Below are 25,162 nucleotides of genomic sequence, written 5' to 3' on the forward strand. Positions count from 1 at the left end.
TACCATGCTGGGTGGCGCCCAACGGGTGTCTCTTCCAGGCTGCATTGTGCAATTTCACGTATTTAGTGCCATAACAATTATAGAATGTATTTTACTTCTGGTGATGTCGTATGACCGATACCTTGCTATCTGTTATCCTCTGCGTTATGCTTCTGTTATGGACTTCAGGACTTGTATCCATTTGGCAGCAGGGTCCTGGGTGCTTGGTTACTCAGCACACCTGTGTGGCTTTATCCCAATAACCCGCCTGCGGTTCTGCCACAATAATCTCATCATTGACCATTTTTACTGTGATCTTTCACCCCTTCGAAGACTTGCGTGCTCTGACACCTCGATTGTTACGTTAATAGTGTTTGTTTTTGCCATTCCTGTATTTGTGCTTCCGTGCTGCTTAATCGTCATGTCTTATATTTATATTTTTATTACCATACTCAGAATCCCATCCACAAGAGGAAAGCAGAAAGCGTTCTCAACCTGCAGTTCCCATCTGATTGTGGTGGCCACTTTTTATGGTACACTGATCACTAAATATATGCTCCCCTCCCAGGGCCATTCATTGCTTATAGAGAAGGTAATATCTCTATGGCACACGGTGCTGACCCCATTATTTAACCCAGTCATATACACTCTTAGGAACAAAGATATCAAAACAGCAGCCAGGACTCTATGTAGGAAATACTGTACATGAGATAAGGGCTTGCTTGGTCACTGTAGATTCCCAATGATTAAGTATAATTGATAAAGCATAAATAGGGACCTTTTGGGTATGGCGCTAAGTAAAAAAGCTTAACTATAAACAGTAATTTTTGCTATTTGATTCTCTACATCCCTCATGTAGGAGCAGTGTTGGACTGGGGTTTCTGGGCCCACCAGAAACCTCACTTCAAGGGCCCCACACCAGCTCGCAATGGCCTCTGTACCATAGCAAACCCACAGTGGAGGCCCTCCAACCAAGGCCTCCATCCCTGTCTAGAACTCGCAGCCGAGGCCCCTAACTAGGGTTGCCACATTTCTTCGGTGTTAATACCGGCCTTCGAGATAGGAATGGTTGTTGCCTTTACAAATTTACCAGCAATTATATTGTCGGTAAATATGTAATGCTGGCACCGGCCCTAGCTGGCAGTTTTCTGTCAAATACAGACTTGGTGGCAACCGTACCCCTAACCCAAGTCATGAACCCCTGCTCTCCCCCCGCCCCACAGGCAGCCCAGTCCAACCCTGTGTAGGAGACAGGTTATATAAAAGGGATGTAAAGTACAAATAAATAAACCAGAACTTACCAACAAATGTAACTTACTGTTAGATCCTTTGTGGTTAGCAGGTCTAAAGGAAAAATCGGTCCAATGACTTTGAACCATTGGGAGGGGGAGTCTCATCAGTACAGGGCTTTTTTTTCAGTAATAATAAATGATCAGTTATTAACCTTTCCTTTGCCACACTGGGGACTTGGGCAAAGGTTTGTGACAGAGAACCTAGAGGGCCATTATTGCATCCTTGATATCTTTGGGGGGGGGGGGGGTTATGCCTCTGTTCACTGCCCAAGGGCTTTATAAATCACTCTCCATTCTGCTTTGTGGCATATTTGGTTGGTAGTTCAGAGAATAAAACTTTTTATATGGCACCCAGTGCGATGCTGACTGATTAGCAGTTGCCTCAGACTGTATAATATTCCTTTGGGGATATTTGATAGTTAACTGATATGGCTAGATATCTGAGGGGCATTACATACTGTGAGTTGTACAGTTTGTGCCTCAGGCACTAATACAGCCCGTGTGGTACTGGGAGGGGCCAGCAGGGGGCGATAGGCCTGTATCTGTGCACTGAGGAAGTACAGGATCTGTAGGGGAAAGTGTGAATAACCGAACATGCACTCAGTGGGCATAGAATGAACAGACTCTCCCCCAGGGCTGCAGTGCTGTGCCAGGGAGCTGTAAGGGGTCTCTGTGTCTCCTCACGGCAGGGGAGGGAATCTGTAGCCAAGCCCTGCTCAGAGGAAGAGGCTGCACTGTATGTTCATGTAAGTACTGACCTGGCACTGTGAGTGAGGGGGATAGAACTGGCACTGTGTGTGAGGGGATAGAACTGGCACTGTGAGTGAGGGGATAGAACTGGCACTGTGAGTGAGGGAAGGGCCGGCAGTGTGAGTGAGGGAAGGGCCGGCAGTGTGAGTGAGGGGATAGAACTGGCACTGTGAGTGAGGGGATAGAACTGGCACTGTGAGTGAGGGGATAGAACTGGCACTGTGAGTGAGGGGATAGAACTGGCACTGTGAGTGAGGGGATAGAACTGGCACTGTGAGTGAGGGGATAGAACTGGCACTGTGAGTGAGGGAATGGCTGGCACTGTGAGTGAGGGGATAGAACTGGCACTGTGAGTGAGGGGATAGAACTGGCACTGTGAGTGAAGGAATGGCTGGCACTGTGAGTGAGGGGATAGAACTGGCACTGTGAGTGAGGGGATAGAACTGGCACTGTGAGTGAGGGGATAGAACTGGCACTGTGAGTGAGGGGATAGAACTGGCACTGTGAGTGAGGGGATAGAACTGGCACTGTGAGTGAGGGGATAGAACTGGCACTGTGAGTGAGGGGATAGAACTGGCACTGTGAGTGAGGGGATAGAACTGGCACTGTGAGTGAGGGGATAGAACTGGCACTGTGAGTGAGGGGATAGAACTGGCACTATGAGTAAAGGAATGGCTGGCACTGTGAGTGAAGGAAGGAATGGCTGGCACTGAGAGTAAAGGAATGGCTGGCACTGTGAGTGAAGGAAGGAATGGCTGGCACTATGGGTAAAGGAATGGCCGGCACTGTGAGATTTAACAAACTTGTTTGGACATGAGCCACTCGGATAATCATTGTCCCCTTACAGTGGCCCTACTGTGAGAAGCGCTGCACATACTGCAATTTCAACAAGTACATCCCCCGATCTGATAATGAAGCCGCCATCCGCTCTTGTCTGGTGCAAGAGGCTCGCACGCTCATCCGGCTCAGCCAGGTGCACAGGTGAGCAAAATACACTGGGTTCCTTATTCCCGACAGACAGAATCCCAGAGTCCTCTGAACATTGCTGCTGTACACCCTTACACAGCCTGTCTCTCTTTCTCTACAGGATCACATCAGTGTTTTTTGGGGGTGGGACCCCAAGTCTGGCCAGCCATGGCACCATCGCTGCAGTGCTTGAGGCAGTCTCCCAGACGGCACTGCTGCCACAAGATGCAGAAATTACTCTAGAGGCCAACCCCACATCGGCAGAAAGGAGTCGGTTGCAGCAGTTCCAAAAAGCTGGAGTGAATCGCCTGTCTGTGGGGGTGCAGGTAGGCCAAATGGGCTGATTTCACCATGGTCAGCTTTATGAATAATTAACTTGGTGGGTCAAATTGGGCCGATCATATGGCATGGTTTGTGTGTGACAGTAAAAATGCTGGGAGTTGCACATTGACTTGTGGAGCAGGTAGGAGACCTGAGAGATGACTATAAGACTGAAGGTGCTGGGAGTTATGATAGCAAAGATGCTGACCAGGCACCTGCCCGCACCTTGGAGGAATAGGGCACAGAGAGAGTTATGGAACCTGAGGGGAAGTAGAAAAATCTAATTCAAAGAGGTTGTGCAGGAGGGTATTCATTTTTATTTTACAACTAATGTTTTATCATTGAGATAATTCCCCCCTACTTAAATTTATGTGACCTTTAGTTATCCTCCTATTCTCTTTCTCTGCCTGCCCACCACAATTCCTTATGGGAAGTCTTTAGATGACCAAGAACTGCTGCTCCTGGGAAGGACTCACTCCACCTCTGAGGCACAGAAGACTCTAGAAGAAGCTTGCAATCTCTTCCCTGGGCGCACTTCAGTGGACATAATATTTGGGCTTCCAGGGCAAAGCTTGGCATCCTGGCACAGGACCCTGAGGCAGCTGCTTGACATTTGTGATGACCATGTTTCCCTATACCAGCTCACCTTGGAAAGGGGTACTTCTCTTTTTAAAATGGTTCAAGATGGCCGTCTCTCTACCCCAGACATGGAGGTAGCCTCCCAGATGTATGAAGATGCCAGAAGGACCCTCTCTGAATCTGGATTCCGACAGTATGAGGTGTCAAACTTTGCCAGGAATGTAAGCACTTTAGTTTCTGCCCACTGGGGAAAGTGTGCTAGGGGATCTTAACTCTGTATAGCCGACATTTATTCTATTTTCTTTTCTCTAAACAGGGAGCGCTTAGTGCACACAATATGTCCTACTGGCTGGGGAAGCAGTATATTGGGATAGGACCAGGTAAGGCCTCTCCAGTTCTCAAGGCTTAGGGGTATAACATTGTTTATTGTATAATGTCCATGGTCTCTGAATGTGACCCTAGGATTTGAGTCAGTATCTTTAGCTGTGTGGTTAGATTTTATGACCTCGGATGTTGTGACTAGGGTGTGATACTTATGTGTTCTAGGAGCACATAGTCGTTTTGTGCCACGTGGCAGTGGTGGCCAGCAGAGACAGGCCCGAATACAAACGCTAGAGCCTGAGCCTTGGATGAAGGAAGTGATGCATTATGGACATGGAACACGGAAAGTCACAGAACTCAACGACCTGGATGTGTTAGTATTTGGCTCTAAGCCTCATCCTCTCTTCTGCCTGTTATCACCCACTTCCCCAAATGCTGCTGTTACATTCCTGGCTGCAGGAGGTTGGGTGTTGCGGGTTGTTACAGGGTAAAAACAATTAAATGGTTGCAGTTTGCTTGGGTTGTAGTCATCTTAAACATACTGTTTCTTATTTAATATTAGTAGGTGCTATGTTAGATGCAAATATGTGTGAGCAACATCTCTATACAATTGGGGGGGGGGGGAAGATATATTAATTAAATTAGGGCTCACCACAGAAAAAGTCTCACACTTTCTATTCATTCCTATGGAATTTTTTGAAGTGCATTTATCAATCTGTGAAAGTTAAAGTTCAGCATTTGATGAATACGCTTCTGAAAATCCCATAGGAATGACTAGAAAGTGGGTGAACTTTACTGAGCTATAATTTTACAGTTTGATAAATCTGCCCCTAAATGCCTGCACTTGTTGCACCTATGGCTAATGTGCTGTTTCTCCTTCTCAGCTTGTCTGAAACCTTGGTTCAAGGATTAAGAACTGATATTGGCATCACTCACGAGGTAAATCTGCGCGGTGGGAGGTGAGATTATACAGTATCTGGAAGGGATTTTATAATGGGGAAGCACAGAAGTGAGCAGTGTCTGGAAGTGTCTGCATTCCAGGACTCATTGCATCATCTTTGTTAGTGCCAGAACATCAACTGGTCAAAATGGTGCCATGAATGGGAAGCAGAAGTCATGGAGGAGATGGGGTACAATTGATCAAAACAGGTTAACTTAATTAATTTGCCTAGTCCTTTAAAGATTAAAGAGTCAGAGAGATAGAGTACAGTCACTATTTTGTTGCCTTGCCAAAGTAGCAGCAGGTTCCATAGTGTCACACAGGGCAGGCCTCATAATAAATGATTCACTTAAGTGATCATTTGAAAAGTAACTTTCAAATGTCTGTATTTTCAAAATAGGCCCTGGCATTCCAAGTACACAGAGGCCCAAACAGCCCCCCCCCCCAGCCCAATAAATAGTGACTGTCTATGGCATCTTACAGCAGCCCCTCTGGCATTTGCCTGAACCCACAGATTGCCAGTCTGGGCCTGGGTCCTGGCATTCCAAGTACACAGAGGCCCAAACAGCCCCCCCCAGCCCAATAAATAGTGACTGTCTATGGCATCTTACAGCAGCCCCTCTGGCATTTGCCTGAACCCACAGATTGCCAGTCTGGGCCTGGGTCCTGGCTTTCCAAGTACCCAGAGGCCCAAAGAGCCCCCCCAGCCCAATAAATAGTAACTGTCTGTGGCATCTTACAGCAGCCCCTCTGGCATTTGCCTGAACCCACAGATTGCCAGTCTGGGCCTGGGTCCTGGCATTCCAAGTACCCAGAGGCCCAAACAGCCCCCCCACCCCAATAAATAGTGTCTTTGGCATCTTACAGCAGCCCCTCTGGCATTTGCCTGAACCCACAGATTGCCAGTCTGGGCCTGGGTCCTGGCATTCCAAGTACACAGAGGCCCAAACATCTTACAGCAGCCCCTCTGTTTGGATTGAATACATCCTAACCTCAAATATACTGTACATCCCTTCAGGTTTTGTTGCAGATTTCTTAACCAAGAATTGGTGTATATTGACTTCACCTGAACTGGCCACCATCAGTATAGTGAGAGACCTTGTTTCTCTTTGTGTTTCTTAGCGTTGGCAGCAGATTGTGCCCTCTCTCAGTCTATACCATGTGTTTGGGGCATCCCAGGAGATAGGGGAGCTGCGGCAGGCGGGATTACTGGTGCTGGATGAACGGTAAGTACACACTACTCACTAAGAGAATAAACGACAAAAGAACTTTAATAGCAAAAGCTCCTGCATTTAAACTGTAATTTAAATGCTTTTTTTTTTTTTTAACAAAAATTGATTTGCTTTTGTGCTTCTGACTTCCTGCTCAAAGGGATATAATGTAAAATTTACAAGAAACAACAAGTAAAAACAAGTAGGGCTAAATGTTTGCCCTTCTACCTGAATTTGTAAACTTTTTCTTCCCATTGATAGTAATGAGAGGCAGTCTGTGGTAAGTAGCAGGTGTTTTAACCTCTACACGTATCAATCGGCTATTAAAACTCCTGGGTGCCATAGCCCTTACACTTGAACTGTCAGGCTGTAGAGTTCTTTAAAAGAAGTGGTTATACTGGCAGACACAATCAGGGTCGGACTGGGCGAGCAGGACACTGGGGAAAAAAACAGATGGGCCCCACCTGCTCAGAACTGATCCCTGCTGAGTGCTCCGGGGGCCCACAGGTCCCCCTCTTCTGACGCATCTAAGAATGCGTGCTTGGGGGAGGGGGTTTGGTGGGCGTCAGGGCCTGGGGGTGGGTTGTGTGTGGGGGGACCACAGTGGGGGTCTCTTGGAGGGGGTGCGGGGCCCCTGTGGTGGCTGCCCCGGTGGGCCCTGCACCCCCCAGTCTGACCCTGGATACAATAGATGCACTGGTACCCCTATGTATGATAGAACTTGCAGTGTTAGTACTCCAGATAATGGTAATGGTTATATACTGTGGGGCAACAGCACTAGCAGTGGGCAGATTTCCCAAGTGTTAGTAACTGAGCCTGAGAGACTATCACTGTCAGACTAACTAGCCCTTTTTTCCTCCACAGAGGCCTTCGCTGCTCCTGGAAGGGACTGGCTGTATTAGACAGCTTACTGCTACCTCTTCTCACCCAACTGCAGGAGCACTGGGCTCAGAGAGAGACTGGCACCTTCTGAGCGCCATGGTACCTGTAAATTGGAGAGACCACTGTTCCACAGGCATAAAGTGTGATGTAAGCCTAAACGTTTATTATTTGTTGATATTGTAAATATAAGGTAAAAAAATAAGTTTACTTTCTTTGTTATATGGAAAAGAAATAAAGAGATTTTACCAACTTTCCTGTGTTTGGACATGTTTATATATAGCAAACAAACCAAAGGCATGCCTTAGGCCCATTTCTTACACACATTTTAACTTGGTGGTGGGTCATTGCTTGGATGAGGCCATATTCCCCCAAAAGAGGGGAGTGCACCCTGTGTTGCAGAACCAGTATTCTTGTATTTTTACTGCACCCCTGGGTAATCATACTCCTTATCCACACTTCTGAACAAATGGTGGGGGAGAGTTCAGTGAAAATGGCATCTCCCATAAACTTTATTTTAATAAAATAATTGAAGTTTTAAAAAAATGATTCCCTTTTCTCTGTAATATTAATACAGTAATTTGTACTCGATCCCAACAAAGATATAATTACCCCTTATTGGGGGCAGAACAGCCCTATTGGGTTTATTTCATGGTTAAATGATTCCCTTTTCTCTGTAATAATAAAACAGTACCTGTACTTGATCCCAACTAAGATATAATTACCCCTTATTGGGGGCAGAACAGCCCTATTGGGTTTATTTAATGGTTAAATGATTCCCTTTTCTCTGTAATAATAAAACAGTACCTGTACTTGATCCCAACTAAGATATAATTACCCCTTATTGGGGCAGAACAGTCCTATTGGGTTTATTTAATGGTTAAATGATTCCCTTTTCTCTGTAATAATAAAACAGTACCTGTACTTGACCCCAACTAAGATATAATTACCCCTTATTGGGGGAAGAACAGGCCTATTGGGTTTATTTAATGCTTAAATGATTCCCTTTTCTCTGCAATAATAAAACAGTACCTGTACTTGATCCTAACTAAGATATAATTACCCCTTATTGGGGGCAGAACAGCCCTATTGGGTTTATTTAATGCTTAAATGATTCCCTTTTCTCTGTAATAATAAAACAGTACCTGTACTTGATCCCAACTAAGATATAATTACCCCTTATTGGGGCAGAACAGCCCTATTGGGTTTATTTAATGGTTAAATGATTCCCTTTTCTCTGTAATAATAAAACAGTATCTGTACTGGATCCCAACTAAGATATAATTACCCCTTATTGGGGGCAGAACAGCCCTATTGGGTTTATTTAATGGTTAAATGATTCCCTTTTCTCTGTAATAATAAAACAGTACCTGTAATTGATCCCAAATAAGATATAATTACCCCTTATTGGGGGCGGAACAGCCCTATTGGGTTTATTTAATGGTTAAATGATTCCCTTTTCTCTGTAATAATAAAACAGTACCTGTACTTGATCCCAACTAAGATATAATTACCCCTTATTGGGGCAGAACAGCCCTATTGGGTTTATTTCATGGTTAAATGATTCCCTTTTCTCTGTAATAATAAAACAGTACCTGTACTTGATCCCAACTAAGATATAATTACCCCTTATTGGAGCTAAAACAATCCTATAGGGTTTATTAAATGTTCATATGATTATTTAGTAGACTTAAGGTCCCTTACAGAAAGACTACTTATCCGGAAGATCCCAAACCCAGAGCATTCTGGATAACAGGTCCCATACCTGGATAGGAAGGCTGGTATTTTTTTCCAAAAAAGGTGGCAACCCTATGTGAGACTGTGGCATTATTATTGTTTTGCACTGCTTATGGAGCCTTGTTATCCCTTAGTCCCCAGCTATACCTGACAGTGCCTCTGAGGTAATTTTCAGTGGGTTTTAGTTCTTTTCAATTGGGGGTGTAAATGTAATGTATGTGTGGAACTGATAATGTGGGCTGTTACTATTGCTGAAGATGTGAGGAGACCACAATGGGGTGACAACTTGGATTCCCCCTCAGTTTTAATCACTCTGTTTGGGCAATATGATTTATAAACGAGAAAAGTTTTTCGAAAACAAAGTTAAAACCTGACAGTGAAAATAAGGGACACATGGCACCTATGTTTGCCAGCATTTATTCAAGAACCAAATACCCCTCACAGAGGGCTGGCCATTATGCGCTATATCCCTATGAGGGCAGGAACGCCACAGAACTGAATTAAGAACTACTTCCGTTCCGTTGCTCAGAGACACAGCCACGCCGGAAGCACGCCGTCGCGCTGCCCCCTGGGACTTGTAGTCTTTTTTTGCTGAAAGACGCAGTACAAGGAAAATGTATTGTGTAGGGTTGCCTTGGAAACAGCGCTGTAAGAAGAAGAAGCAGAAGCATGGCGAATAGAGCGGGCAGAAGGGATACCCGGACCCGGACGCCTACTGGTAGCAATACCCTGGGTTTTAGTTGTCAGCTTGAGACTGAGTAGGATAAAGTAAATGGCTGAATTGTTACAGGGAGCGTCAGGAACTATAATGATTTACAATGAGGGGTAAGGGGGGTGGGTTCATTGACAGGCTCAAATACTGAGGGTACTACAGAGACAGGCCCACAATATGTGGGGTAATAATTAATAAAGGTAGATTAAGAAAGAGAATCTATAAGTTATATCCCACTGATAGGTCCTGAATCAGTATATGAACAAGCAATAACATATTTCAGTGAAATAAACAACCATTTATTGGCTCAAAATTAAACAGAAAATTCAAAAAAAGCAAACATATAAAACATACTATAGCAAACAATGGATAGGTGCATCCCAGTGCCTCATGGTACCCACTCTCCTAACGCGTTTCGCACCATTGGGTGCTTCATCAGCACTGGGATGCACCTATCCATTGTTTGCTATAGTATGCTTAATATGTTGGCTTTTTTTGAATTTTCTGTTTAATTTTGAGCCAATAAATGGTTGTTTATTTCACCGAAATATGTCATTGCTTGTTCATACGGTGGGGTAATGTTGGGGTAACTTAAAACATTTTCAACCTCAATGTTTATGATTATGATTCAGTTTGGCCAGGACTAGGGATTCGGCAGAAATACGAATCCTGTTGAAAAATACCAAATCTTGGGTGAATCCCGAACCGAATATTGGATTTGGCGCATCACTAATAAGGACAGCCAATCTGATTGGCTAATAATGGCACCAATCTAATTGAAAGACCATATACTATAAGGGTAAACAATGATCATAGATAATGCTCATGGTATCAGAAGTGGTAGGATAGTAATGTTTTTATAGACACATAAAGGGTAAATTGCACTGTTTAGTACAGATACCCTATCTACTAGAGGCTTAATGAACACACGTTTGCAGTAATCCTGTAAAGACTGTCATTTAGCAAGCATTTGTCACAATAAAGATCCCTTGACTTGCAGAGCGAAAGAAATCAAAGGGTCCCGAACAGCCCACCCCACCTGTAGAGGAAGAACCTGAGCCAGACTCCAGCAATATACTGAAGGGAGATGAGATCCAGGCACTAGCAATCAGATTGGAAGATCTCGAGAAGGTAAAGAATGCCCTTAGGTGGTCAGTGACTTGTCATATCCAATGCCCTAATTATGTTATTAGCTTTGTGTAAAGGTAGCCATAAACCGGAATGGGTCACCACACAAGCAGATCTTTACCCAATCTGGCTATCAATGCGGTGATCCAAATCCTTCTGATCTAATCATATGACTCCTGGATCAATGATCAGATCATTGGGAGAGGAGCACAGGCATGGCCTGATATGGCCGTCATCTGGCAGGATTTTTCAACCTTCTTGATCAGAGCACCAATCAGATATTATTCAGGGAGGCCTTATACTCTAACTAATAAGCTGGCAAATCAGTAAGGAGTGCCCACGTCAGCAGCCATATGTATGTATGTATATCTTTATTTATAAAGCGCGCAGGGGCGTTTGGGCCCCTCTTGCCGCCTGAGGCGGCTCCTGGATGCCGCCCCCCACCCTGCCCCGCTCCCCAGCGCTTACCTCTCCAGCGCAGGAGCGGGTCCTGGGGCGGTCTGGTTTCTCATTCTGTTTTGTATTTAAGACACAGACAGGGCACTGACCAACCAGCCTCACCATTTGGACTACCCTGTTCTGTATAATGCCTCAAGGACAGGCCCAGACTGGCATTCCAAGTACATAGAAGCCCAAACAGCGCCCCCCCCCCCACCCAATAAATAGTGACTATGGCACCTTACAGCAGCCCCTCTGGCTTTTGCCTGAACCAACAGATTGCCAGTCTGGGCCTGGGTCCTGGCATTCCAAGTACCCAGAGGCCCAAACAGCCCCCCCCAGCCCAATAAATAGTGACTGTCTATGGCATCTTACAGCAGCCCCTCTGGCATTTGCCTGAACCCACAGATTGCCAGTCTGGGCCTGGGTCCTGGCATTCCAAGTACCCAGAGGCCCAAACAGCCCCCCCCCCAGCCCAATAAATAGTGACTGTCTATGGCATCTTACAGCAGCCCCTCTGGCATTTGCCTGAACCCACAGATTGCCAGTCTGGGCCTGGGTCCTGGCATTCCAAGTACCCAGAGGCCCAAACAGCCCCCCCCCCAGCCCAATAAATAGTGACTGTCTATGGCATCTTACAGCAGCCCCTCTGGCATTTGCCTGAACCCACAGATTGCCAGTCTGGGCCTGGGTCCTGGCATTCCAAGTACCCAGAGGCCCAAACAGCCCCCCCCAGCCCAATAAATAGTGACTGTCTATGGCATCTTACAGCAGCCCCTCTGGCATTTGCCTGAACCCACAGATTGCCAGTCTGGGCCTGGGTCCTGGCATTCCCAGTACCCAGAGGCCCAAACAGCCCCCCCAGCCCAATAAATAGTGACTGTCTATGGCATCTTACAGCAGCCCCTCTGGCATTTGCCTGAACCCACAGATTGCCAGTCTGGGCCTGGGTCCTGGCATTCCAAGTACCCAGAGGCCCAAACAGCCCCCCCCCAGCCCAATAAATAGTGAGTGTCTATGGCATCTTACAGCAGCCCCTCTGGCATTTGCCGGAACCCACAGATTGCTACTCTGGGCCATTGAATTGTTGTAAATGTTTTTTAGACCCACCCTGAACAGCTTGAAACCTTATTTTTGGGTCTTGACCCTTAGGATAACCCCTGTTGTCTTATAAAAGTCATTATATGAAAGAACTGTAGGGGCATGCGCTTTATGTTTGCTCACTACTTAGGATGTGGCAGGATAGATGCCTCTGCTTTTCAGAAGTATATTTCTAAAACAAGTATATTTTCTCTCCTGTTTTGTAGATTCACCCACCTCGTGTTTCTAAAGAAGAGCAAAATATTGCTGGAACTAACCATGTTTTGGTTCGGAAGCATAACGCAGAGGGAAGGAAGAGACGTCTACTTGTGGCCCGCCCTGCGCCTCCTGAGTTGGAGACTAGAGATCTGGTATATTTAGGTATGGCAGCTTGTCTCTGCTCTGTCGATGCCAGCAAATTGCACAGCAACTCAAATCCATAAATGTGTAGTCTTTTATTATTGGAAACAGGTGCAGAGATTGCGATTTTGGATGCATTACAGGACAGTAAGCAAACTGGCATGGGAAAACAGACATTGTGTTGTAATTAAAGGGGTGGCTCACCCTTAAATATATTATAGAATGGCAAATTCTAAGCAACTTTTCGACTGGTCTTCATTATTTATGTGTTATAGTTTTTGAATTATTTGCCTTGTTCTTCCAACTCTTTGCAGATTTTAAATGGGGGATATTGACCCCGGTGCATAAAAACTATTGCTCTGTGAGACCACAGTTTTATTATTGTTATTGTCTCTCTTCCAATCCACTCCCTGGTTGCTAAGGTAACTTGGACCCCAGCAACTAAACATCTGCTGAAACTCCAAACTGGAGAGCTACAGTTAAATAACTAAAAAAACTATAATTAATAAAAAAAGAAGACCAACTGTAAATTGTCTCAGAATATTACTCTCTATCTACATCATACTAAAAGTAAACTCAAAGGTGAACAACCCCCTTTAATACACTACTAACTTGTATCCCAGTAGTAGCTAGAAATGGCTAACCTAATACTATTGCAGAAAAACCCCTTCTTAAATTCAGTTAGTACTATAATGATTTCCCAGCACTGATTTATCTCTTGTAAGTTCCCCTCTATCTATTCCTCTCATCTACTGAGAACTGGGGGTGCTCTTTATTTGGGTCGCTGTACTTGGCTACAACACCGCAGCCTCACTCTGCAATGAACAGTATTTTTTTTATCTTGTTACAGGGAATGAATTCAGTCTGTCTGGATCACAGAACCAAATTCAACCACACAGCATCCTGGGAACTCTGCAAGACTTGAAAAGAGTTGCTTCAGCACGGGGAAATATGCAGGTATCCCTCAAGCCACAAAGGCCTTCCTGTGTCTGACTGACTGTTAATTCCTAATGCTTGTTCAGGTGGAGGTAATACCGCCTACTTGTAATAGTGATGCTGTGGTACAACAGATTTATACTTTTGTACATGACCACATATTCATTAACATCATAAAATCCGTAAATACAGGGAGGCCATACTGACAGACCTTCCCGACCGATATCTGCCCAAAAATCAGCCAGTTGTCATTACGGCAGGCTTGATATTTCTGTCGGATCAAGGCCCACATCATCTAATTGATGCAGTTCTTGCACCGATTACTCATATCCAGGCCCGGATTTGTGGAGAGGCCACAAAGGCCCGGGCCTAGGGCGACAGAAACCTAAAAAGGTCTAAAAGGTCTAAAAAGTTTTGTACCCATACGGAGCAATGGGGGGACTTCTCCCCACTGCTCCGTATGCAAGTTTGGCCCACTGCGCATGCGCGCGCACAACCCCCCCCCCCCCGCTGTTCGCACATGCGCACGGAAACCCCTCTCCCCTGTATCGCGCACACATGCGCACTCTGGGGAGGGGGGTGTGCGACCGGGGGCGGCCTCGGGGCAGCTAATTTGGAAATCCGGCCCTGCTCATATCCCTTTCATTGCAATGCAATTACATAAGCACGATATCGGCCACGCATGGTGGGCATATTGGTAAAGATTTGCTTGTTTGGCTACCTCGCCACCAACGGAATCTTACCATTTATGGCCACTTTGAGACACCAAAGGGGTGGTACATTTTTAAGAGCAGGGGTACACGAGGAGATTAGTCATGCCGCGATAAATCTCCTTTGCCGCGTGCGACTAATCTCCCTGCAATGCCATCCCACCGGCTAGAATGTAAATCGCTGGTGGGATGGCATATGCAGCGCCGCGATTTGCTGATGTCGTCAAGGTTACCTTGAGAGGAAACTGAGAGGCAAATAGGCATATTTTTGCAGATATAAGTTGGATTCGGTGCTAGTAATACATGAACACAGTCAGTATTTAGCCACATATTTTATGTGGTTCTAGTGTCTGGAAGTTAATGCAGAGTTTGGCCTTTACCCAGGTAGCCGAACTTATTCCTGAGCCTATCCAAATGGGTTTCAGAAAATATGAAAAAATGGGGCTTCAACAGAACAAAGATGATTCAGTGCTCCCTATAAAACAAGACAGCTCTCTGATCAACTGGCAACATCACATGAGCCTGAGAAAGCAGCAGGTGGAGACACTGTCCCGTGAGTTGGATGTGTGAGTGATGCTGTATGTTTCCTTTTCCTAATCAATGACTGCCCTCGTGTAAGCCCTGCAGTTACATATTTGCTATGTACAAGTTGATTTATATAGGCCAAGGCACTGCTGACAAGTAACGCAGAATATATAATCAACAGTCTTTTCTTCTACCATCTTTCAGCACCTCTGTTATTTCCACATTCACCTTTTTTGAAGTTCTTTTGTCCATAGTTTCCTGGTCCTTTGCAGCTCTCAGATCCCATTTCTTTGTGTAACTCAGGTCGGCTGGGTAAGCCTGCTGATAGCCTTGTTATGAACCTTGGGGAGGGTTTCCGAAGTGTGCAAGAGGAGAAACAACTGATTGACCTCAGCATCTCAGCAGCGGAGCATGGAAAGGTAAGACTGCAGGGAATCTCGAGGCTGGTATGGGGAAAAGTAGTAATAATAAGGTGCTTTTATCAATATCAATTTCTCCAACCCTAATAGGGCCGGCAGCTTGGGAGCGAGTTCTGGAAGTTGCCTCAGCGCATTGGGGATGAGCTTAGTGGCTTAACATTGACCCTTCCCAGAAGTGATCGTGGTTACCCAGTACCAATCACTCGTATTGGCAAACCGCATAACGTCAAGGAAGAAACAGGTATGTCACATCTGTAAACACTTTCCCTCACATAGCAATGGTGCTCAGTGAGAAACAACATGAGTATCAGAGGAGTTCTTAACCTTATTCTGGGATGGTTTCCAGGTGCTACACTTCGCTCAGCATATGACCGCAGTTGGGATAAGAGTCTTTACCTTGAGCAGCGGCGACACGAGTTGAGAGCTGTCATGGAGGAGCTGAACTTTCCCAAGCCAGTGAGAGACATTCTGTAATTCACTTGGTACAAAGCTAGCTATGCTCAAATGCTCTTACTGAGTAACAAAGATATAGTTCACCCTAGACATCTGTTTCCTATCCCTACACAAAAGGAAAAACAGCACAACAGCTATCGTGATACCTCTGACGTCACTAGGAATACAATTCCCTCCACCCCCAGCGCAATGAAAGTGTTACCCTAGTAAAGCTTCACTTACACATTGCCACTGATTAACCTCACCCCAACACATTCACACAGTGACTATTAGCCCACCTTGTAAGGTACCCCTGGCACTTCCCACCAACATCATGAATTACTTTTCTCCTCTAACATACTGCCAGTAATAACTGTTAGTCAGACATACTTCGCTTGCTTTTGTAGGACATCGATGGATTGGAAGTGATTGGACATGGGCATCCCTTCACCTCAGTATCTGCAGAACAGTTCCCTTTGAGTGAAGAACCAGAGGAAGCTGTCTCAGAAGAGAAAGAGAACATGTGGGTGCTCCAGTGCTGTTCCTTATAGTTGACGTGTCTGATAATCAGATGGATGTTTTGCTGAGTTTGCTATTTTTTTTAGGGACCCCCTGAAAGACTTTCCTGATGTGGTGCCGGAATTTGTTTTGGGCCCTTCGCTAATCTTCTGTGGGCAGCTGGCACAATGGGTGGAGGATGATGTATCACACAGGGTAGTTTGAGCTTTCTCTTTCCTGGTAATCTCTGACTGAATCGGTTCCTTGTTTATTATTGCCTCATTTATTATTTTCTCTTCCAAACGATCCCTTTTTCAGGACAAAGTTGGCATTTCTACACGCATCACCTTTGAAGCACTGGCCGGAGAAAAAGCCTCCTCGGTCCTGGAGGTGGTAAACAATGGAAGCGCTGCAATATGGTACGAATGGAGACGCCTGCCACCTCCTGCTCGTCTTCAAAGGAGTCGGAAAGAGCCCAGAGTGCAACGTTTCTACTTTAATACTAGCTCTGGTGAGTGCATGATAGGGGGAGAGTTGACTTTGTGTGCGATACAGTATTGATAGTGAAGGAAAAGAAAACTGGACAGGGTATTTTAACTCAATATCTGATTTGTTCAATGCTTTCCAGGTGTGATCCTGCCTGGAGAGACTCGGATTTTCCCCTTTCATTTTAAATCTCCAACTGCTGGGATCTTTGGGGAGAACTGGGAATTCTGTACCCATCCCGTCTTATTAGCTGGGGCCCTGCTGGAAGTATCTCTTTGGGGCATTGCTCTGCATGAAGATAAAACGGCGCCACTCAGGGAAGCTTTGCAGGTTGGTATAACTCTATATAGCCACCCTTGACTCGACCTTGCTCTGTGTTTATGCAACTCTTTCTGTGACCAGTGAGAAGGATATTAAAACAAATCTTTTTCGCCTCAGAGAGAATTGGAAGCCCGGGAAGCTTTGGTGGTAGCACAACACATTGTTGAGGAGTTGCTGGAAGGCGTTCGGAGTCCTGAGCGCCCACAATCTCCTGTCAGAAGTGTTACTGAGGAGGAGGCTTTCAGCACAGTAAACCCAAAGGTATCCACCATGTCGTTATGGATCTGTGGGTTCATCACAAATCTGTCACATTCTAGAGGGTCAATTAATTAATCCATTTTGCTTTTATTTATCTAAATGCTCGACCATTTCCATTTGTGTAACCAGAAGCCATGGCGGTTTCCTTTTGTGAATTCCTGTATTTGCCACAGTTATATTATAAGCATCAGACGGTGCAAGAGCTCAAACACTTATGGGACCTCCATACCACTATACCTGCCCATGAGGAGAGCAGATCTGTCTCTAGTTCCCTGATTGACTCTCTTAAGCTGCTCGATGGTACTGAAGAGACTCACGGGCCCCAAGCAAACACTGATGAAAGCAGCCACTGCTGGAACTTGTCAGTAAAGGATCTGAAACAGGTGATGAACTAAGCTAAGACCGATGTATATGATGCATCACACATGGTAACATGGGGGCACAAGTACTGGGACTTAAAAGCCAAAGCAAATGTCTGATTAGTTGCTATTGGGCACTGTACTTGTGCATTCCTATCTGTTTTGGTAGTTAATATAACAAAGCCAGCCTGTGGCTCTACTGCTACTGTCCAAATACAACTCCCTGCTATTCTCAACCAGCCACAGGTCATAGTCACCAATTCTCTAAAGCCTTGGTCTTGCTGCTTCTCCCCCAGGCAGCGGGTTGCATAGCAGAGGATGCAGAAAGAGAAATGTTTTTGTCTCAGATCAATAAGAACATTGCTGAGCTGACTGTGCCGCCACAGGATGTAGGAGTGGACCTTTTGCACCAAGCAAGGTAAGTGTCTCATGTTTAGGAATTGTTAAAGTTGGGAGCCATCATTGTTTTACTGGAACATTGGACCCTAGAATGATTCATCTCACTGAACTGTGCTTGATTTGAATTGGGCCAAGGAAATAAAAAGAGCCTTTTATGGGTAAGAACCCACTGAGCAGTTGAGTCGCCCGCGATAGACAAACCAGTCCGAAAAGGATTTACACCAGCAACAATAGAAGTCTCCAGTGGAAAGTCCTCCGCATGGCTTCATTAATCCGAAGTCACTCAAAGTTTCCTTCAGCAGGCAACTTTGCATGACTTCGAAGTCCACCGGCGACTTCAATTGTTGCTGGCGAAAAGCTGGAGCAGTTTGTCACCCGCAATAGCAGAGATCTATAGCGGGCGACTCAACTGCTCCGTGGGTTCTTATCCTAAAAGTGAAGGAAAGTTACAATCACTGAGAGGTGCCAAAATGTTAGGTGTCCCCCAGTGATTGTAATCACTTACATGATACCCCAGGCTGGTGCTCCTGTTAGCAACACCGACCAGGGGTATCTGAGACTGAGTGATCCTCTCGGGGCACCCCCCGTGAGTGTAACTTTCCTGTTTTTTAATAGAGGAGCTTCTATACTTCCAAGGACCTAACAAAATGGCAGCCTTTCTTTCCACAAACACACAAAAAACACTGCGTAGGACTTATTTATAAACACAACCAATGTGCAGTTGTCGTTTTTTACTCACAAAGTACCACTTTTCCGGTAAACACCTATGGGAATTTTCCAGTGGCAGCTTAGGAAGGGTGGCTCAGAAATTTCTATTTACCATTTTAACCAGGGAAAACAGTGTAATGGAGGTGCAGCAAGCATACTTTAACTGAGTGGTATTTAGCAGGGCGCATTCTAGTTTAACAAGTTTCACCACTTCTTTAAAATTCTGCATATGTGTGGATTGCCCAGAGCAGTCCTCTCTCTTGTTTTCTTTCATGATCAGATAAAAGCACCCTTGATCTAGAAAGCTGTAATAACTGCATGCCTTCAAAACACAAGTGCGCAGTAAGGCAAAAATAAGAGGCAGCGTTAGTTAGTGGTGCACTGCTGTGCTTCCCAGGCCCCCAGCAATTATCTTGCTTGGTCTGTAGGTATATTCCATATCCAGTTGTCCATGAACTCAAATACAGAATAATTATTGGCCCACTGCACCTTTTTATTTCAGTGTATGATTCAGATTTGCCCCCCTGAATTTCAGCATTCCACAATCCCTCTCTTCCCAAATAATAGGGAGGGCATTCCAGTGTCCAAACCAGGCCTGGACTGGCAATCTGTGGGTTCTGGCAAATGCCAGAGGGGCTGCTGTAAGGTGCCATAGACAGTCACTATTTATTGGGCTGGGGGGGTTCTGTTTGGGCCTCTGTGTACTTAGAATGCCAGGACCCAGGCCCAGACTGGCAATCTGTGGGTTCAGGCAAATGCCAGAGGGGCTGCTGTAAGATGCCATAGACAGTCACTATTTATTGGGCTTGGGGGGCTGTTTGGGCCTCTGGGTACTTGGAATGCCAGGACCCAGGCCCAGACTGGCAATCTGTGGGTTCAGGCAAATGCCAGAGGGGCTGCTGTAAGATGCCATAGACAGTCACTATTTATTGGGCTAGTGGAGGACTGTTTGTGCCTCTGTGTACCTGAAATGCCAGGGCCTATTTTAAATCTCAGTCTAGACCTGCCCCCAGCACACTCATCTCTTTTCCCCTTTCTTCCTAAGGATTACTGACTGCAAGTACAGTGTGCAAAGTGGAACTGCCATGTTTTTAACCCACAATTCAGCATCCTGTCATTGCAATAGCCAGGGAGAGCTGTGTCCAATGCAACTGCAGCTAATGCATCAAAATTGATGCATTTGCACTTAAACAATTTTCTAAATCCTTTTGGCATCACTTTCAGGGCTCATTGATAAAATAATATGTGCAGCTCATTAAGCGCAACTGTGCTGCAGGGATTGATGCAGATCACTGTAGTAACTGAAGCTACAACCTGGTTTTGAGGTGGTGGTATCTCCCAGAGTGCAACAGTGTAAAAATTGGGACAGGACTGAGCACAAGTACAAGGAGTGCATGTTGATGCAAGTACTCTTAATGAATGGGATTTTTTGTGTAAGTAACTGCAGGGAAATGAGTGGCCCAGAAACTGTGGTGCAGTAAATAAATGACAATTTACCATTTGTTCTTGAACCCTTGACTTGCCTATTGGTTTTGCTCCATAGTTGTATTCTTATCTATATTTGATTCATCTGCAGAGATAGATGATAGATGATAGATAGATAGATAGATAGATAGATAGATAGATAGATAGATAGATAGATAGATACAGAGATAGATAGATAGATAGATAGATAGATAGATAGATACAGAGATAGAGAGATAGAGAGATAGATAGATGATAGATAGATAGATAGATGTTAGATGATAGATAGATAGATAGATAGATAGATAGATAGATAGATAGATAGATGTTAGATAGATAGATAGATAGATAGATAGATAGTGGATTTGTGGAGTGTTTGTGTAGCCTGCATTTCCAAAGGATAGCCACTAGGTGGAGGGATGTCATAAAGAAAAGCACGAGAATGGCTTCAGCAACAATAAGAGACTTCTGAGACATCTCTGAATTGCACTATATCTTTATTTTTTAGGATGAGTGTTTTACATATTAATAACCATTTTTTGCGAGTTATTAAGTAAAAATCCCATGTTAGTTTGCAGCTGTGGCGTGAGGCAGTGGACGAGATGGTGGAGCGATCTTTGCAACTGCGCAGCTTACTAGGAATGCCTGAGAAGGATGTCTTTGTAGAATCTTCCACACTGGAACCAGGTAAAACTTGCAAAGATAACTTTAGAGGGTTTATGTAGCACTAGAACTGACTGCGATGATTGATTTTGGGTCCCAGAATGCTGGGAAATGTAGTCTGATATAAGGCAATAATCTGAGCTATGTAGAGAGAATCATGCCTAATGCCAGTTAAATGAATGTGACTGATACTTAGCCTGGCAGGCAAAATAAGACCCTATCAACATGTTTACAGGCCTAGACCAAAAACCCACCAAAGCAGGAAAGGAAGAGAAAAAAGGAGGGAGTCTCAAGGAAGAGAAGAAGACATCGCCGGTGAAGGATAAAGAAGAAAAGAAAGCAGGGAAGGCAGGGGCAAAAGATAAGGAGGTAAGTGAAGGAACAATGATCAGGAACCAGTCCCACACTGGCAATATAGGGGCTCTGGCAAATGCAAGAGGGAGTGCAGTGAACTGCGATGGCCAGTGATTTACACTGAGCTTTGTGTACTTGAAATGTCAAGGCCTATTGAGCCTTAAGCCAGACATGTCAGGAGAATTCAGCTAAAGTGATGGAGAATGACTCTTATCATCCAAATAAACACACATTGTATCAGTAGAAGTAAACCTAGGAAGTAATTAGGGACAGTGCAATGAAAGCCCAGTCTAGGTGTATGGGGGATGCAGTCACAGGCCACTAGCAGTGAGCTCAGATTGGGGGCTAATCACTTCTGGGGTCATAGTGACATGACCTTGCAGGAACCTGGCGATTGCTATGAAGGGTCAGTTTGAAAACACCAACCAGGGGCTGTAGCTGCAGCTCAGGCACTAAGCTAGCTAGTTAGAATTTACAGCATTTAGAATCACATATCAGAATATCATTTGGAATCTTGAAGTCCATTCCTCATTGAGTATCTTTACGTATGAAGGACACAACTGATTGGTCACGATAGCTTAGCAAGAGTTTATTCAGTGACTCCAGGCTTTATGTGTGGGGTATGTATGACTGACAAGTGACATAATGACATTAAGCCAAAATTGTATCCTATGTGGGCTATAGTAACTTGCCCTGTTCAGTGTTTGTCTTGAACTGACCCCTGAATGAGCCTAAAACATATTGCCCAATGTATGGGGACACTTTCTACTTCCTGCCCAATCAGGCAGGTTACAAAATCCCATTGGTGTGATCCTTTCCAAACATATTTCCTGTTTCCTGTCCTACTGTATGACCCAATCTTTGACTCAGGCCAAAGATCAAATCAGGCCATTTTATCCCAGATCTGCTCGTTTGAGGACCTTGCAAAACAAGCGGAACTTGGCAAGTATGGCCAGCTTAAGTTCATTAACCCACTAAGCCCAATACCCATTTTTTTGCCTTGCAGGATCGTCCCAGCAGCAGGAAGGCAAAAGGAAAAGATGAGAAGAAATCACTGAAGTCTTCATTAGGCAGTGAGAGCAATGAGTTGATATCATCAGGAGAAAGCCTGGATCCTAGTCCTCTTGGCTCCCAGCTCTGGCAAGTCGATCCAGTTTTGCAAAGGAAGTATGAGGAGAATATGTACCTTGAGGTGCGTCCCAATCACTTACTAAAATACATTGCATCTAAATCATAATTGTTTAAGTATTATCTTGTCTGAGTTTGCCAGATATCGATCGGGCAGGTTAAAAAATTTAGTTAAATCGGGGACCGCATCAATGAACCGACTGTGCCCATTACCGTCGTTATAATTCGATCGTTTGGCCCCAGGGCCCCACTTGTAGGTGGGCGATATCGGGAGAAGATCCACTCACTTGCCGACCTCGCTAAGCAGGCAGATCTTAACGTGTATGGCCACCTTTACTTTGTTTAAGTGATTCCAATTGTTTCAGGCCTATGGAATCCTTGTGCGAGTGATAGAGGATATGGTAACTGCGGCGGAAGACTTGACACCTGGAGACTCCACGATGGATGAAGAGGACTTTCCAGAGAGTTTGTTGTACAGAAGAAGAACTGATCATGCAAGTGACATACAAACCTCTCTGTAAATGGCTTAAAGGGGCAGTTCAGCTTTAAGAATCTATTAGTATGCCGTAGAATGCCCTATTCTTTGCATCTTTTCAGTTCTTTGTCTTCTGCCAAAAACCTATTGCCCTGTGAGGCTATATTGTAGTGTTACTTTTTATTACCTTTCTATTCATGCCCGTGCCAGGCTTAAGGTTGAGGGCACTCGAGGCGTGTTCCCACCCCCCTTCCCAATACTTGTGCACACCCCCAACCCCGTGCACGTACACATGTGACTTGCACACAAAGGCCAAGAGATTCAGAATCAGGGCTGGGACTAAAGGTAGGCAGAAGAGGCACGTGCCTAGGATGCAATGGTGGGGGAGTGCTGGGCCCGTAGTGCTTCTGCTTGCCTTCCCCTAGTTTTGGCCCTGGTTGCCACCCTCTGTCATTCAAAGCTCTGGTTGGTAGGGTCAATTAAACCCTAGAAACCAGATAGCTTCTGCAATTCCAAACAGGAGAGCTTCTGAACATTAATCATTAAAAACCATGAAAAATGAATAGCAATACCCAGCTATCCCTGTCCACATCATATTAACAGTTAATTAAAGCTGCTCTACCCCTTTAACACCAGTGCTAAAATGACTCTAGCAGTTTGCTGTTTCCTCTTATTGCATCAGCGGTGGTATTACCCAATGTAAACTCCAGACTCATTGGCGTCACACCCAGCACTATGTATAATATATTCCATATAAGAAAGTAGTGACAGTGCCTTCTACACCCAAAATGACTTTAGCACCGGCATGGCAGCTTCACAGCCGGGGATTACTGACTGCTACGCTGTGTAACCTTGTTGCCTTGATTTTGTTTTTTCACGCCAGTTACAGAAATAAACCAGAATGAGCAGGCTGTAGGCAAGGATGGAACAGAGGGTGTGTTAGCAATGCACCTTAAAACCATTTGATGTGTATCAGCCTTGCAACACAGCACTCATGCCAAGGATACACACGCGGGGGCCATGTTTGTGCACCAGCTAGAGGATTCCGGTTAAGCATCCCTGGCTTTTATTGTGCCGATGATAAACCGATGATGAACTAGAAAAGCTGCTGCGGACGTTACAGTGACAGGTCAAGTGTCAGTGATAGCAGAATGATTAACCAGACGGATCACACCAGAGCCAAGTACAAAGCACCACATTCTGTTTCTTTTTAATGCACTGCAACCTCCCTGGGTGTCTCTGCCGCAATTTATAATGGAAACATCAAGGTCTCCAGCATGTAAACAATGTTGATGACAGGCTCTCTTTCCTATAAAGACCTCCAGGCCCTCCTCATCTGTACCTGTCCATACCTGTCAGGCCTGACCTGTTCTTATCTGCACCTGTGCTGTTGCCTCAATAAAGTGTGTAATAACAAACAGCAGTGGATGTGTAACTAATAGTTAGGATCTACTATTACAAATGGGGAATCTCTCTGACTGACGCACACTTTGTTTATAGGGAGAACTAGACAGACCTGTCCACCCATCGCTATGAAACCTTCCGCCCAGGAGGGCCCAAAATTGATGTCACTTTCGACCACTAACCTTCAAAAGTCACAAATTAAAAAGATAACAACTGGACATATTGTATATACAGTATATATTCATACATATATATATATATATATATATATATATATATATATACAGATAAAAATAGAAGAGAAAAGGTTACTTTGTGGTCTTGCTCATGTCACTATTTCTATAAACTTTCTGGCACACAACAACAGTGCTGTGTTGCTTTATGGCAGGAGATATACATATACAATAAATGCTGCTGACTTAAGGTGGCCGTGGGCCATACAGGGTCCGATTTCAGCTGCTGCTATCGGTCCTTTAGACCGATTCAGCAGGTTATATAACGACAGGCCTTCCTGACCGACATCTGCCCTAAAATTGGACAGATTTTGATTGGGCAGGTTTGATCGGGGTCTGCATCAGCTCCCCTGCAGTCCCCGAACCAACGGCGCCTATGCCTGCTGTATTAATTCAGTCATTCGGCCTTGGGTCCACCTGTAGGTGGGCATATCAGGAGAAGATCCACTCGCCTGGCGACCGCTAAACGAGCAAATCTTACAGTGTATGCCTACCTTTAGACTCTTCATGCCAAATCAGCAATTGGGCCTTTCTGACAGCCTGGCCAACATGTATCAATTGATCAGCTTAGCAAATTTCTTTGGTAGGGGGCTGCAGAGATGCATTCCTCACCTGATGGGAATTGCAGCTTCAATTTGATTCACAAAACAGGTGGATCTTACAGCCCTCCGACAGTTGTTGCACTACAGTTCCCTTG

At 45.1% G+C, this 25,162-nt stretch overlaps 2 protein-coding genes across 3 annotated transcripts; both read left to right on the forward strand.

The window, feature by feature from the left end:
- The first annotated feature begins 1,782 nt into the window (after positions 1–1,782).
- rsad1 (radical S-adenosyl methionine domain containing 1) lies at positions 1,783–7,493 on the forward strand. The gene is made up of 9 exons (XM_002939566.5): positions 1,783–2,017; positions 2,869–3,002; positions 3,109–3,313; positions 3,743–4,108; positions 4,204–4,267; positions 4,434–4,581; positions 5,093–5,147; positions 6,271–6,374; positions 7,224–7,493. The coding sequence occupies exons 1-9, from the start codon at positions 1,886–1,888 to the stop codon at positions 7,330–7,332; spliced, it is 1,317 nt and encodes a 438-aa protein (XP_002939612.3). The 5' UTR covers positions 1,783–1,885; the 3' UTR covers positions 7,333–7,493.
- Positions 7,494–9,559: 2,066 nt separating this feature from the next.
- mycbpap (MYCBP associated protein) lies at positions 9,560–24,248 on the forward strand. Of its 2 annotated transcripts, XM_031894351.1 has the most exons (20): positions 9,560–9,693; positions 10,688–10,818; positions 12,561–12,714; positions 13,544–13,650; positions 14,724–14,892; positions 15,168–15,283; positions 15,374–15,524; positions 15,630–15,739; positions 16,123–16,238; positions 16,321–16,429; positions 16,532–16,724; positions 16,842–17,029; positions 17,138–17,281; positions 17,452–17,661; positions 17,934–18,055; positions 20,780–20,895; positions 21,107–21,240; positions 22,232–22,417; positions 22,719–22,847; positions 23,712–24,248. In XM_031894351.1, the coding sequence occupies exons 1-20, from the start codon at positions 9,645–9,647 to the stop codon at positions 23,721–23,723; spliced, it is 2,646 nt and encodes an 881-aa protein (XP_031750211.1). In that variant the 5' UTR covers positions 9,560–9,644; the 3' UTR covers positions 23,724–24,248. The 2 variants fall into 2 exon arrangements, with proteins under 2 accessions (XP_031750211.1, XP_012808371.2); XM_012952917.2 differs by having other exon boundaries at positions 9,561–9,693; positions 22,719–24,248.
- The last annotated feature ends 914 nt before the right edge of the window (positions 24,249–25,162 follow it).

The sequence above is a fragment of the Xenopus tropicalis genome, chromosome 10, assembly GCF_000004195.4.
Source record: "Xenopus tropicalis strain Nigerian chromosome 10, UCB_Xtro_10.0, whole genome shotgun sequence".
In the NCBI taxonomy this organism is placed as follows: domain Eukaryota; kingdom Metazoa; phylum Chordata; class Amphibia; order Anura; family Pipidae; genus Xenopus; species Xenopus tropicalis.